The sequence below is a fragment of the Macrobrachium nipponense genome, chromosome 13 (assembly GCF_015104395.2).
Source record: "Macrobrachium nipponense isolate FS-2020 chromosome 13, ASM1510439v2, whole genome shotgun sequence".
Lineage (NCBI taxonomy): Eukaryota > Metazoa > Arthropoda > Malacostraca > Decapoda > Palaemonidae > Macrobrachium > Macrobrachium nipponense.
Genome location: NC_087206.1, coordinates 101345476 through 101361220, shown reverse-complemented (window position 1 = coordinate 101361220; position 15745 = coordinate 101345476). Strand labels below are relative to the sequence as shown.

The 15745-nt window shown below is 33.5% G+C and overlaps 2 protein-coding genes across 6 annotated transcripts in view; one reads left to right on the top strand and one right to left on the bottom strand.

Annotated features, from left to right (window-relative positions):
- Nucleotides 1–6403, top strand: part of LOC135225234 (mucin-2-like) — a 562221-nt gene extending 555818 nt beyond the window's left edge. For 3 of the 5 annotated variants that reach the window (XM_064264561.1, XM_064264562.1, XM_064264564.1), the window contains 2 exons: nucleotides 92–204; nucleotides 840–6403. In XM_064264561.1, coding sequence (XP_064120631.1) covers nucleotides 92–204; nucleotides 840–1284 — 558 coding nt within the window. In that variant the 3' untranslated portion in view covers nucleotides 1285–6403. The remainder of the gene's footprint in view (nucleotides 1–91; nucleotides 205–839) is intronic. The other 2 variants (XM_064264563.1, XR_010316937.1) reach the window with 2 other exon arrangements.
- Nucleotides 6404–9061: 2658 nt separating this feature from the next.
- Nucleotides 9062–15745, bottom strand: part of LOC135225233 (6-pyruvoyl tetrahydrobiopterin synthase-like) — a 69984-nt gene continuing 63300 nt past the window's right edge. Inside the window, exons 2-4 of the mRNA XM_064264559.1 lie at nucleotides 13101–13180; nucleotides 10520–10658; nucleotides 9062–9435 (exon numbers count right to left, since the gene is read on the bottom strand). Of these exons, the coding sequence (XP_064120629.1) occupies nucleotides 9282–9435; nucleotides 10520–10658; nucleotides 13101–13180 (373 nt within the window). The 3' untranslated portion in view covers nucleotides 9062–9281. The remainder of the gene's footprint in view (nucleotides 9436–10519; nucleotides 10659–13100; nucleotides 13181–15745) is intronic.

Genomic DNA, 15745 nt, shown 5'->3' with positions numbered 1-15745 from the left:
TTTTATAAGGGCTTTACAGTCCTATGGCTCTTAAGAATTTTTAAAATGAGGGTAAATGCACCATCTTTCTGAATATTCATTGCTCCTTCAGGCTGGTGGTGAATGTGTGGTACAGTGGTACGGGGATCGTAGGGTGGATACCGTCAGACATTCCGTCCTGTCCATGTTCCCAGTCCTGTCTCCTAGAGCACCCACGCGGCGTAGGTAGGCTCATCATAACACGAAACTGTATTTAAATAAGGAACTCCTTGCATGCATTTGTGACAATACAAGAAAGGATGTCTGGGCAGAGTACTGTATGTACTTAATTTGTGGTAATTTTATATATTTACTTCTACAATAGATTTGCAAGCTGTTTTCCTATGATATGAGTGTACATTTCCTCATCTTTTCTTTAGATTAGGAAATGCCATCACCAATATATTAAATAAAATAAGTATCTGGTATATCAGGTACGATAGTTCCCATGAAAAAATTCTTTATACAATAAGGAAATCACAGTCTGTTACTTTTGAATTTTGTCGATTATAAGAAACAGTTTAGATTGCAACCAGTTGCTAAGGAGAATTAGCCACATTTCATTTTGAACAGTAGATATATCAACAGTAAAATACTGAGAATGCAGTTATTACCATAAACTACTCTAGAAAATAATTTAATTTTTCTGGTTCAGTATTTTATTTAATTATTCTGGTTCAGTACTTTACCATGGGATGATAATTGTTTTTATAATTTTCATAGTTCTACATTACGTATTTACTATTGTCAGTTGGTACGTATTACTACCTCTTCTGCATATTTTGTTAATTGCATTGAGATTCTTTTTCTCTAATTTACAGCATAAGAGGACAAAATGCTTTAGAGAAGGCAGTTGCTGAGGCTACCAAAGATCATCCATATCTTCAGCAGCTACAGCTACAGAATCAACAGCCAAAAGAACTTCAGTTTCAGATCATACAACCAAAAGAAGAGATTTCAGGACCTACATTAGTTGCTACAGTCTGTGCTGTTAGTGTACCATATACTGGAATGGGAAGTGGACATACTTGTAAAATGTTAGACATGCAAGATACACCACCACCACCCTTGGACCCCCGGCATGTAATCATACCCCAGGTTAAACAAGCAACGTCAGGGGATAGGAAGAAAATGACAAGCAGGGTAAAAAACCTTCCCCAGGCTGCATCGTTACTTGTAGGACAGTCTTCCCGGTCTTCTCAAGAACGTTTATCTCAACCTTCTTTAGGACCGATACGAATGAAGCGTAAGAGAAGAAGCAGGTGACACACATTTTAGAGGAAATCTATGGTAAATATTTTATCTTTGAAAACTGAAATACTGTATTTGAGTCATTAGAATTGATAGCTACTTGTATATCTTTCTCAAAACTCCCAGTTTATAATAGTATTCATGACTGAAGTGCCTCAACAAGCCAGAGACATACAGTAGACTTTATCACTACACTTAATATATTTTAGAATGAAATATTTAATAGATTTGGGTAAGGGAATGCAAATAACTTTGTACAAGTAATATGGAAAGAACCTGTATCTAACAAGAGGTACGGTACAAGTGTAAACTATGATTAGTTTAGGCTACTTAGGGAAGACTCATCACTAATCCACCAGAAGATAATAGACTGGTTAATCACCTTGGTGTTGTGTGTATTACATATGTAATAACTTTTAAAACGTCAAGAGATATACATTACAACAAAAGAAGCTATTTTTTATTGTAGGTTGCAGGATTTATGGGATAAGGAAAAATCTTACGGCAAGGCATCAACACACACGCACAAAACAGTTTGAATTTTCTCATTTCAAGTTTTTTTTTCTTCTATGAAAATGGGTCTATTGCAGTTCAACAACAAATTTTTTCTGAAAGGAAAGTTACTGTCCAGTCCTGAAAGAATATTCTACAGGATTGGTAGATTTTCTTTCCATTTTCCAGTGAAGAACTGTGATTACAATATTTAATTCTCCACTTTGATGTGCTATTGATATGCATAAGTTGTTTGTTAATTTCAAGCATTTATGTAAACTGTACGTACATACTATAAATGGACACTGTATTACCATTTTAAATACTGTAGTAGTTTGTTGTTAAACTTCATATAGTGAGGAGAGTGAATTAAATTTAATTTAAAATTAGGATCATGCATTTAAGAAGTACTTTCTCATGTTCAAAACTGAAAATAATCTACAATTGCATTTTGTAACTTGGTATACTCTGGTTTCACCAGATGAAAATATTACCAAAATGTCCCTGTTCCTATGTAAAGATCTACTGGTGTTGTATATAGACTATGTACTTTACTTTGTGAATCCAATCATCTGGAGAAACATGTTCCTAAGAAGTACTTCTCATTTTGTCCCAGAAAGTGAAATGTCAGAAGATTTAATTAACTTTTTCAAAAGCTGCTCTGTTCAGTCATCAGTGATTTTAAGTAAATTATATCAATTTAAAAGTGCATGTTGATTTTAACAGTAATGTTTGTCCTTGATAATTTCATAAATTTTTAATACTTTTCCAATGCTACCAAGTAAAACATGAAATTACAGGACATTATTTATCCAAAAGCTTTGCAGGAAGCAATCAAAAGGAAAATTTATGTAATACTGTACTATATACATACATATAGGGTAAATCACAAATTGCTCTTAGAGATTTTTTTTAGTTATTAAAGAAATGACATTTTTACATGTAAGAGTTCCAAAAGAAACATAGCTATTTTGCTATGTTATTTATTTAAAGTTAAATCTTTAGTACTAATTTGGTCTGTTTGTAGTTTTTACATGTCTTCCAGCAAAACCACAGAAAATGGAAAAAGTAGAAGTTTAATTACATCCTTACAGAAAGCAAGTGGGATCCAGTATTTATTGAGAAAGCAAGTGATTTACCCTGTAAAATATAATAATGATTATCATTTCACTATTCACACAGATTTAACAGCCTTCTCCATTGCAACAAATCTGCTGCAGTTTCAGTGCATTGTTTGAATTGTTTGTGTATCAGTAACCAGACAAACCCTAAAATGGCAAGGATGCCTAAGGTGCCTTGAGTGTGCCAGTATTAGTGGTGAGTAAATATGTGATAGTGCGCATTTTGTACATCATTAGTTGATTCTGGTCGTGGAGTGCTGACAATAAAAATTGAGTTGATGTTATAAAATGCAGTGTTGCAACCTATGGATATAATCAAAAGTGTAATATGTCTTTTAAGTTAGAAAACTAATGACTTATAAGATATTATACTGGAATCAAATTCTGCTAAATATCATAATTATTCAGACCTATATATAATTATATATCTAAACACGTAGTTCATATAAACATGAGTTCTTGGTGCTTGAACCTGAAAATAGCCACGTGTACAAATATTGAGAAGTCAATGTAAACAGTATATAGAGTTCGATCTACATTCACATTACTTTATACATTCTTTTCTAAATTGTCCTATGTATGAAAATTTTGCTTCATTCAAGTCATTTTAATTATAGTATATGATCCATGTTCATTATCTTTCTCTTTAGCCTGGAAGTCAGTTTTGTTATAATCCAGCATGTGTTATTTTCCCTTGATAATGTTTGAACTACTTAATAATAAGCTGCTTTGGAATAAGATCATAAATAAACACATTATGTTGTTAATGAAGAAAGAACAGTGTTGTATACTGTCAGAAATTAGGTCATCTAAAAATTTTGATCTGTGTAGTATGCATTGTCATAGTGCAGTATTTCAAGGGGTCATGATGATTCACACAACCAAAGATTTCATGAATTTGTCAAGTGTGGATAGTCCTCTATACTTATATATCCCTTTTGGTGTTTGTGTGATGTACAGTGGTTATTTTAGTGCTGGAGCAAAGCATATTAATCTTTCAGATATAGAAATAACTCCAAGTAATAAATTTTGTTTAAGATTTTAATGTATTATGACATGATTCAGTAACACAGTGTATTATTATCAGTTGTCAAATATGCTTTATTATAAATTACAAAGTATCATATAGTTAACATCTCTACTTGCCTTTAGACTGTTTGTGCAACCTTTAAGCATTCACAAGTTTAAAACCCCTCATATACAGAGCTATGACACTGCGTACATGCAGTCACGGTTTACTGCATGAACATTGAAATACGTAGTAGGATTTATATTTTTCTAATCCTTGCACATTGCAGTATAAAGCTCTATTAACTGTATGAGGAAACGTTATTTTATGACATTTATTTCATGCCATGCTTGTGGTGCTAAACTGGACAATTTGGAAAAGTTTTTATACTGTATGTTTTTGAAGTACTATATCTGGTGTTAATCTTTATTGTTTTGGCAAAGGGTGATAATTGTAGAACTTGAGTTAGACCTCAACTTGTTCCCATGTTTGCTTGTTACAACACAGTTTTCATTGCCTTACTATGTTATATATACATTGTCGTTTACTTGTGGATAATCTGGTAATTTCTTTAAATGTTTTGAATTTCATTTAGTCTGATGTTTCTCAGATATGGCCAACTTGTTTGCCAAATTAATTATACAACTATATAATAACTGATAAGTACAAAGTATATAGGTATTTCAAGTTGTGAAAACCTTCTTTATTTTAACAGAGAAAGGTACCAGTGAGTTTGTTCAAGTCAATGTTGAAGTTCTATGTTAGCATTAAAGTTCTATGTTAGCAAAAATTTTCGAATTTTATTGTGGTATTGGTTGCTTGGGATGATAGCCATGTTTTATCTTTTTAAAAGAATGTAATGCGCTGATGGAATGGATTAATCTTATTTGTCAAGTACAGTGTCTAAAGAGGAATTGGATGTGAAACATAAGTAGTATGTGAAGATATTCTCTTCCATCAGTGCGTCAGCATCAGCTGTTTTACAAAACCCATAAGCCAAAGATGTTTTTGCACCACATCATATAAATATTTGTGATAGTGGGAAGATTATGCATCACACTTCTTTTCTATTATAAAGTTAAATGTAAACATGTATGCATTAAATCTGTTGAAAGAAAAGGGATATTGCTTATTTTATGTATTTGTATCCACTGCAGACTGCTACAAGTGTTGCCAGGATGCACACTTATTGGTTATTATGTACCCAGTTTGTTCATTGCAGTTAACGCACATTAGGTTTCAAGATTATTTTCATACCTCTTACAGTGTTTTATTAGTGTAGTAAATGTTTTTGTTGACGTTCTAGGAGAAAATTCTAAGGCAGCCACTGTAATATATGTTAAGTGGTTGAATTCACACAGAGAGGTGTAAATGTTAGTTTACAGTATTAGTTGTGTAACAATCTTTCAGCTGGCAGTGGACAAGACATTAAAATACATAAGTACAGTAAGTAGTACATGCCCCTTACCCACTGTGCCTGTCTAGTATGGTTGGTGATATAAGTAAATGGAGCTTGTGCATAATCTGGCAACACTTGTTTTCTGCAAGCCAAAGACGCTCGTGTTGAGTTGCTGTACAGGTTCAGGTTGTTCGAGCTTAGATTAGCGATAGAGAAGTGTGGTTTATGTGTACAGATTGAGATATTATAATATGGAGGTCTTAGATTTTTTAAAAGAAAAGATTACGTCCCAGTTTAGGTCAGTGATGGACCTTTTGTTAATTAGCCACCAAGTGGTTTGTTTCTCTCATGTTCAAAATAACAGTATGGGTGTGACTCCATGATGGGGTTGTCTTATGGCCCCACATGTAAGATGTATATTTTGTCTCCGAGGTTTATTAGGAGACACGCCCATATTGAATATTGTTGCCTCTTGTATTGTCACCAACTACTCTTCAGTCTGCAGTCTAGCTATGAAGATATTATTAAAAAATATAGTATATGTATTTTACATATATAGATTTTTTCTATATACTTATATACGAGTGACCAGGAAATATCTGGCAAGGGAATGTGATCTTAAGTGATAGTGTTTTTCTTTTTCAGTATAACTGTCATGGACCAAATATTGTGCAGACTGAGAGTTGTTATCCCCTCCTTTACCTATCTCATATTCATGTTTAATTCATTGTCACTATGCTTGTATTACTAAGAACACAATTTCAAAAATTATCCCTTGTCAGGTCTAAGTAGTTAAATATGAGGAAATTTTAAAAATCTAACATTTTGAAGGGATGAAAGTGAAGCTGTGTTTTGAGTAAGACTAGCTCTGGTGTTCTTAAGTCATCATGTCATTCAGACGTATAAGAACATTACCCCCTCCCATTTCATTCCCAACTTTCTCTCCAACAACCCATCCTTACTTGTGTCCTATGTATAAAATATAAAAAAAGCAAATTATTTGCCCCACATCTGGACACTGCTACCTAAAAGGTATCTTTATGCTAGTTATTCTTCTTTGCTTTAACAAAAAAAAAATGTCAAGCTTTATCAATACACGATTTCAACTTGAAATGAGTATTTTTAACCTAATTCTGGTTTGGTTTGGTTTTCCAATGACATTAAATAAGGTACATATTCATTATTTTTTTAAACTCCTCCACACTAGTGGAAATAATCATTTGCATTCCTGATGTGTAAAAACACTATACATGAGGCAGAACTACTATGACATCTGTACATATATTTTCCATGGTAAAATAGGGTAGTGAAATTGGCCATGTAAAAATTAATTGTTAAAAGTCAACCTGTTCTTAACAGCATTATCCTTAAAGATTATAATAAAAATTTACTAGGATGTTACAGAGTTAAGCAAAAATCTCAGAACAAATAATCAATAGTAACTGACATGAATACTATCCAGTTTGCCTTATGAATTGTATCAACCTAGCTTCTAGCATCGTTAGGTATTTCTCAGTTTGTGAAAGAGAAAGACAGCATTGAAGATGACATCATGGTACAGTACATTTTCTTTATGTATAAGGCTGAGATGATCTAAAAAAACAGGTCTTTACTAGAGCTCATCTTCATATCCACTTCCTAGTATATTATAGGTCAATATCAAGACACATAGCTACAAAAATTGAGCATGAGAAAAAGGGAAGAAATATATTAAGGGCACTGCATTAACTACACTGTATACCCTTTTTAATAATTAAGAATCATGTCACCATAACTCTATCCAAGTGCCACTTTGTGTCTTCTTAGGCTAAGAGTTGGTTTTATTGTTCCATTGTACAATTATTTCAAATTAATTGAAAGTTCAACATGACTCGGTTCTATAATGTTTTTACAAAACATTACACTACCATTAATGAGCATTCTTAGCCATTCTTCCCGTTCCAGTAATTTCATAAGAAGCTAAAAACATGAAAACAATTTTTACTGCTTACTTCCAAGTTGCTCTGTACATTTATTATAATATGGCAAAAGGCATACATCCTATGTCCACTTTAATAACTAGTTGTCTAAGGGTTATTTCATTTCCTGTAGGATAATCGACATCTCTCCTGCACAAATTCTTTTGTCACAATTACCTTTTTAGTCACTGATGACCTTTCATTTTTTTAGTATCCCACTTTTTCAGTCTCATTTTATTTGCCCACTTTTCATGTTTAGCATTAAAATACACCACTACCTTTCCTTAGCTATATTTTTTTTTTATCTTGGAATGGTCACTAGTCAAGTTCTGCTTATAGCTTCTTCCCCAAGAATGTTGCAACATACAGTAATAATGTAACAGAATGAAGAATGCAAGATACATTATTGTTAGGGCCTCCCTGTGGGGGACAACTCAACAGTGTGACTACGTACTGGGACCTCCCACTTAACACATCTCATTTGAGTATGTACTTGGGTTTGGGTGTTCAGTAGTATTGCTGTGAGGGGTGGTGGTAAGAATGGCACCACTGGATTAGTCCTATCACAGTGGGAACATTTGTCTGGAATAGTAGCTGTACCCAAATCAAGACAAGTAAGTACACTACGAGCTCCTTTTCTATTAGTGTGTGGCCCCTCCGTCTATACAAGGGGGAAGGGGAGATTTGATGGAGCTATCTCCAAACGCACTGATTACCTTAACCTCATGAGGAAAGTTGCCAACCTACAGTACTTCCTCCCCTCAGGATTTACCAGTGCAGTCTCTCCCACTGGCAGGGGGGGAGGGAAGGGGGTCTGCCACCCAACAAGTACTGCTAAGTGATTCCCTAAGAGATAGACTCTTACCTCTATTCAGCCAATTAGAGCACTTTCCAGACACACTGGGACAATCGCCCTCTTTTCTGGCAGTACCTCCCTCTCAATTAGCTTGTCTCCAGATGAAACCTGGAAGGTTTGTGTCCCTGTAGGAACAAATGCTAAATTTTTAGCTATGTAATTTGTTGCATTTTCCTAGGTATACAAAACTTTACCTTTCACATTAAAGAAAACCCTCCTCTGCCTGCCCACTACTACCAATAGTAAATATCTTGCAACAAGGTCCAATGGGGAAAGTCAGGTGATGGGGCTTATCCTTCCCTAACACCTTCAAGGGTTTCTTCCTCATTAGTTAGTACATGGGCCAGCATGTACAAAAGTTTTTCAAAATATGAAAGGTTAAGGTTTGTATGTGTATACCTAAGAAAATACAGATTACAGCACTAAAAATTTAGTATATTTTACCACATTCAAAATTAAATTATGGTAGAAAGTTACTATATGCCACTATACTTTAAAAATAATATTTATTACATGTAATTCAATGGTAAATATAGATTGGTTAAAAGGTACTACTATATATATTCACCAGTTAATTTTGGTATTTTTTAAACAGTGCCCAAGTACTATTAATAATATTTTTAACAAACTTTAACAAGACCACTTAGTTAAATTAATACTATGAGGTTTCTCTCAACACAAAACTAAAGCTAACATACCATTTATGTTTCTTTACAACTATAAAAAAACTACTTTTCTACTAAATATGAAAAAAAACTAAAGTGGAATAACAATCAGAAAAACAGAAAGAGCTTACATACAGAGACAACCTCATATTTCATTGGTATACACACAACAGCACCTTAACAATTTCTAACTACCCAATCAACAACTCAGAGAAATAAGTTTGACAAAAAATTCCAGCTATCCAGCAGGAAGATGGAAACAAGTAGGTAGAAGGATACAGTAAAAACAAAAGAACTTTTAATCTGTATTTACTGAAAAACAAATTTACTACTCTACACAGTTTTACAAGAGTGTTAGCTTCCTTTTACAGTAATCCTACAGAAAAGATAAAAAAAAAAAAGCATAACAGACTCCTGTATGTACTAAATAGTATTTAATCCAAATTATGCAGCTGCTACTTTACCTTAAATTTTAAACTGTTAGTTTACTTTTGAATACATACAGTCCAATATCATTCGTCATATTCACCCTTAAAGATCACCACATTCTTATCCGTTTCATGTATCTTTACCTCATACAAATGAACGTGACTTGGCAACTGCTTACGTATGCCTTCATATATGACATATGTTACATTCTCTGTAGTACTCACTAATGTTGTGTCCCTGAAAAAAAGGAAGATTTATACTATATACGCACTCACAAGTGCAAAGATTTGTACTTGTCTGCAGTTTTCCATATATCCACATTACCTGCTAATAAAAGTTTTTCATTTCTCCAAATTACCAGCAACCAAATACATACACCTGTAATACATGTTTTTATTGTCTACAATTTACGGGAATGAAGTCAGATGGCAAGAAATGCAGTCTGAATGTTGTCGAGTAGTTAACTCAAGATATGGCTACGAGCACAAGAAAATGTTACTGCACTGAGATCTTCATTAAAAAATCCTCCTGAAAATCCAAGGGGTTTTGATGTCAACAATATTTTCTTATGATTTCTGAATATGTAACAATGATTTGGGATGTTAAGTTTTCTTTCTCTAAATCCGGTTTTTTTCTTTTGACTAATTTCAAATTACATATGATCAATACTATGTAAATCAGTTTGTATTGTGTATTGTATTTTAACAGTACGTATATCATCAGCATACATTTATCATGCAGAAGTGAACTGAAATCAAGAACCTGGATCTCCTTTTCTTTCATTCTAGAAATTGATTGATTGTAAAATATGGTAATCTGGGTAATCATATTAAACAGAACACCAAGGTACTGTATTCACTTCACACTTAAGAACCCATCATCAAGGGATCCCATGCAGAGATATCACCTCATGGATATAAAATCCAATATGTTTCCAATTAATATGTATCAGTTTGACAAGGAATGCAAAAGTACTGCAGTATAGTTATTGAAAGATGAAATAGTGTTTAAGTTTTATAAAAGTAAACAAATATTTTAATTACTGTCTAAATATAACTAAATTATCAGCAAGTTAAAGAGGTCTATGTAGCACATTCTGCATGCGAATTCAGGAAATGAGGTAGTAATAAAACGAAAAGCATGCTCCAATCCTTTTATATAAGTTCAATGAATATCTGTAAAACTTTACCATGTGTAAGACAGTCTACAGGAAACCAATACCACATCCAAAGAATAGTGCACACTAAAATCACAGACACCTCAAATGTTCCTATGAACTACATTTCATAACAGATAAAATGTGAAATGAATGGCTACTCACCTAAAAGCTGGAACATCCAGATCCAAATGTTTGTGGTCCATAACATCCATCACAACATCATTTATAATCTTCTTGAGGTCATGAACGTTGATAACCATTCCCGTTGTTTCATCTATCGGACCTTTGACCGTCACCTCAACTGAAATTATATGTACGTATACATGAAAGTTTGAAATGAATCAAGCTCAATACATATAAAGGCAGTCCCCAGGTTATGACGGTCTCGGCTTACGACGTTCCGAGGTTACGACACTTTTCAATTATATTCATCAGAAATTATTTCCAGGGTTACGATGCAAGTTCCAGAGTTATGACGCCTACAAATGCTGATCTAGCAGATGAAATATGACACCAAAAATGCAAAATAATCAATATTTAAAGTTTTTTTTTTATGAAAAATGAAATAAGAATGCAGTTTACATAGTTTTGAATGCACCTAAAGCATTAAAAGTAAGGTTTTCTTAGGATTTTTGACAATGTTCCGGCTTACGACGATTTTCGGCTTACGAGCGTCTCAAGAACGGAACCCCCGTCGTAATCTGGGGACTGCCTGCAGTGTGGTCCCTGCACTGTATTACACTAACAGGTGGGCTCTCTCTCTCTCTCTCTCTCTCTCTCTCTCTCTCTCTCTCTCTCTCTCTCTCTCTCTCTCTCTCTCTCTCTGCCTGGCAATGTTTTGACGACTAAAAATCATAGCCTATCTTTTAATAGCTGGTAGAATAAAAAAACAAACAAAAAATTCCATCATTATTCTCAAATTTGCTGGTATATACTCCCTATGGAATGTATCTCATTCGAATAAATGCCAGAAATGGTACCAAATTAAAACATGACTTCATCAAGTTGTTAAGCTTAATACAAAGTTTACCAAAAACAAACAACAATACTTAAACTTGACCCATGCATCAATACACTTTTATATGCTAACCTGAAATGAAACTGTTGCACAATACCTTAGATGCACTTAAAATGCCAGTCTAAATCAGAGACATGCCCTTATATTACTTTTTACTTGCTTTTCTTTGTACCAAAAATAATATACATAATGCACTAACAACATCTCCTTAACACTCATTTCCAGGGAAAACTAAAGAACAAGTAAGAAATTTCTGTCCAGTCTTTTGCTAGACAAAACAGGATAAAATAACTCTCAATATAATAATCTCTCTGCAAAACACTCTTGATATAATTTTCAAAGAATCATAACCTACTAAGCAACATATCAAGACTAATCACAGTATTATAAGATCACTACCCATCACCATGTAACACTTAACTATATGTATAGGACCCTACCATTCATACAACCATCTAGACCACATCACCATCATCCTTTGTCGGCATTCAAGCTCCACAAGGCAAACCAAGTTGAAATTTCAAGTCTGCTATTGTTGATCAACTGGGATGAATTATCAAGTAAAGAAATCAAACACTGAAATCCTTCAAATTATCACTTCAAAGTTTACATGATGTTGGACATTCTCTTCTATAGATCTAGAGGTAAACAAAAATCCCCAGGTAGTATGAACTACATAATCCCTAGAGGTAATTAATTCTATTTCTGCAAGAAAAAATTAAATTCTACAATTAACACAGCTGACCTCTTACCATGCCTTTAAGATAATACCTGAAATCCTAATTATCGAAAAAAATCTAGAAATTAAAAATCCAATTGATTTTGAAAAAAGAGCCCAGGATAACAGAGTAGGGGAGAATATTTGAAAATCCAAAACATTACTTATATGCATGAAAACACCAAGTAAAATGGATAGTTGTTACATTTCCTGAATAAAATAGCGAGGGGTCTTATCAACCAATCTCTAAACCAGCCCATATCATTTTAGGCGTCCCACTAAGGATAGTTCTCGGTTCTAATATTTTTACCATCATGATTACCGATACTGATAACAATCAGCAAACTTCACTTATATGTATCTTTATTTGCTATTTTTCTTGTCTCAGCCATATCATACACATGAGAGCAAAGAACAAGGCAACCTTTGAGGAGGACATAATGAAAATGAACACAACGCATTTGAAGAAATCTTAAAATTTGTTAATACTATCTAGATCCCAAATGGAAATGCCAAACTGTTATAAGCAGTCAGTGTGATAGTCATATTTTCATAAAGAGAAACCACATTTGCATTTAGATTCTAAAACTTCCTCTATCCCAATCCATTCTTTATCTTTACGGGCTGCTCTGAGAACATGAACCCGTGCTGGCATCATGCTGGCTTAATAATCTTCAGCAATTCTTTATTATAATCTAGACAAGGCTGCTCAGACATCATCATGATTGTGCTCTCAATCAACCGATGTACATTTGAGCAAAAATTTTACAAGTTCTTGGATATACTGCTACATGATCCAAGATGCAATGCACTGGTCATTTCATTGGCACAACAAGGGGAGCTCTTTTATCTCTGTCATTTTGTATTTAATTCTGAAGCAGCTCTAACATCATTGTTTTCAGCAAATACAGCAAATAATAAATAAGATCCTAGTCAACACTGGAGAGCTGGAACAAACCTACAGATTAGGTTACAGCTAAAATCTCCCTTCAAGCCGTATGCCTCACCTTTGTAATTGTGTCCGTGTCCGTTAGGATTGTTGCACTTTCCAAATATGGCCTTATTGTCTTCATCTGATAGAAGTTTACTGAAAAAGAAAGTAAATTCATTACAAAGGAATATATCCTTAAACCAAGATATTTAACGGTTTCCAGTACTTATACGGATCCATAATTAGCTATTACTAAGTTCACTCTAGAACAAAGACTCACTTATTATTTGAAGACTGATAATTAGTAACCTCTGAGCATTTGACTTTATGACATTACAAAAACATACAATTAAATATACCGCTATATATGGCAAAATATAAGTTGAGTTTTCATTACCTTTTACTATTAAAGAAGCAAATAGGAAGAAACCTCAGTATAACTATATCAACGTCAGACTAGAAAATTAATGATAATAAAAGCATAAAAGAGGAGAACAAATGGAGTCTTGCCCCAGAGACAGACTGCCTTTCCAAAAATTATTAAGTCACAGACTCAAGGAAGAGAACTTCACCCCCGTGGAGGAAGGGAAGAGGCTCTCTCTTATAATCTATCCGCCTGCAGGAGACCCCCCTGAAGCAGAATATTTGGAAGAGGAATTAGAGCGTCATGACATTCCCTTAAGTGTAGCAAATCTCATTAGTCTCATAAGGTTATGTATCAAAGATAGTAAATTTTGTTTCAATGGGGAATTTTTTTTACAAAAGTTTGGCATGGCTATGGGTAATCCCTTATCTCCTGTCCTTAGCAATATTTACATGGAATTTTTTGAGACAAAACTCTTACCAAGAATTTTGCCCCAAAAAGTTATTTGGTTTAGATACGTGGATGATATCTTCTGTATTTGGCCAGTTCACGAAAACCTCCAGGAATTCCTTAATAATCTCAATAATTTAGTCCCTTCTATAAAATTTACTGTAGAGGAAGAAAGAAATTGTAATTTGAATTTTCTTGATGTAACTGTCCATAGAAATGATAGAAATTTCACCTTTTCAGTCTTTCGAAAATCAACTAATATTGCCTCTTTTGTTCATTACTACTCCAATCACCATCAAAATGTTAAATTCTCTGTTTTTTCTGGGATGTTCCTAAGGGCTTTACGTGTCTGTAGCCCGCAGTTTATTGACCCTGAAATTAAAACTATTTATGATATTGCATTGAAACTTAAATACCCAAGGACTTTTGTAGATGTGGCATGGAAAAGAGCTAAAAAACATTTTATTCAACTAATGACAAACTTGAATTTAGTAAGCATAACATTCTAAAATTACCTTATGATGAAAGGTTTTTAGATATTCCTAGAATTTTAAAGCTTTTTAACATAAATGTTGTTTTCAGTAATATTAATGTCAAGAGTTTAGTAATCAAAAATTCTCCTAAAGATCTTCCAGGCTGCATATATGAAATTCCTTGCAAAAAGTGTGATAAAGTCTATTACGGACAGACCGGCACATCTCTTTCACAGCGTCTCAAGCAACATCAATATTCTGTGAGAACTGGGCAAATATCGAATGCATTATTTGTACATATGAGAGATTTAGACCATCCTATTAACTGGAGTCAAGCAAGAGCCTTAGTCCCATGTAATGACACAGTTAAAAGGAATATCATTGAATCTTGTTTTATCAAATCAAATAATAGAAATGTTCTAAATTTAAGTCTTGGTTTATTTAAACTTTATGCTTTCATAATGAAAAAAGTTGTAGATAAATATAAGCAACAAAATTAATATATTCAGTTTTTACATGTTTTGGACTGTAAAGATACTTTGTAATTTCGGTTAGGGTCAGAATCTGTTTAAGTTTGTGACCGTGTGATATCCGATAATCCTGGATTATCCCTTTTAATTTTTACCCTTTTGACAATTAACCATCTGGTATTCCTGATCTTGTTTGTACCTGAGGCCTTCCTCTCCAATTGTACTTTAGTAGCTCCTTGACGATGTCTGAATAAAGACGAAAGCGCTTGGATTTCTGACTATCATTTTCCCGTGGTATTCGCTTATTTATGAAGTCACGTGCATCTACTGTGATTTTTTAAGATCATATATATATATATATATTATATATATATATATATATATATAGAGTATATATATATATATGAACTGATATGTATAAGAAATTCTTGTGCGAGACGTAACAGAAAATCTACTAGATGTGTTATGTGCATGTGTGATCAGAGAGTAACAATCAGATAGATACCACTGATTCATTGAATGCCCATGCGATCGCTGGTGGCATGGTGGGGGTGATTCATATGAGTGCCATACACCAAAGACCCTTTTGGTTCCTTTCAATTATAAGAGACCAATCAGCTGAGGCCTATGACGTAAACCAGTTCAGTTTGGAAAGTTAAGGGTCAGTAGGGAGTAAGTGGTCGACGGGTCAGGGTACGTCTCAAAGACAGTGGTCGGAGCGTGTCGCCTCAAGAGTACCTTCCGACTATATAATATTAGCAACAGGGCCCTGTGTAACTATTAAGGAAAATACACGTGTTTACTTTATCTTATGCATTTCACTGTACATGATCGAATATCAGGTCATATATTAATATATATATATATATATATATATATATATATATATATATATATATATATATATATATATATATATATATATATATATATATGTATATATATATATATATGTATAATATAT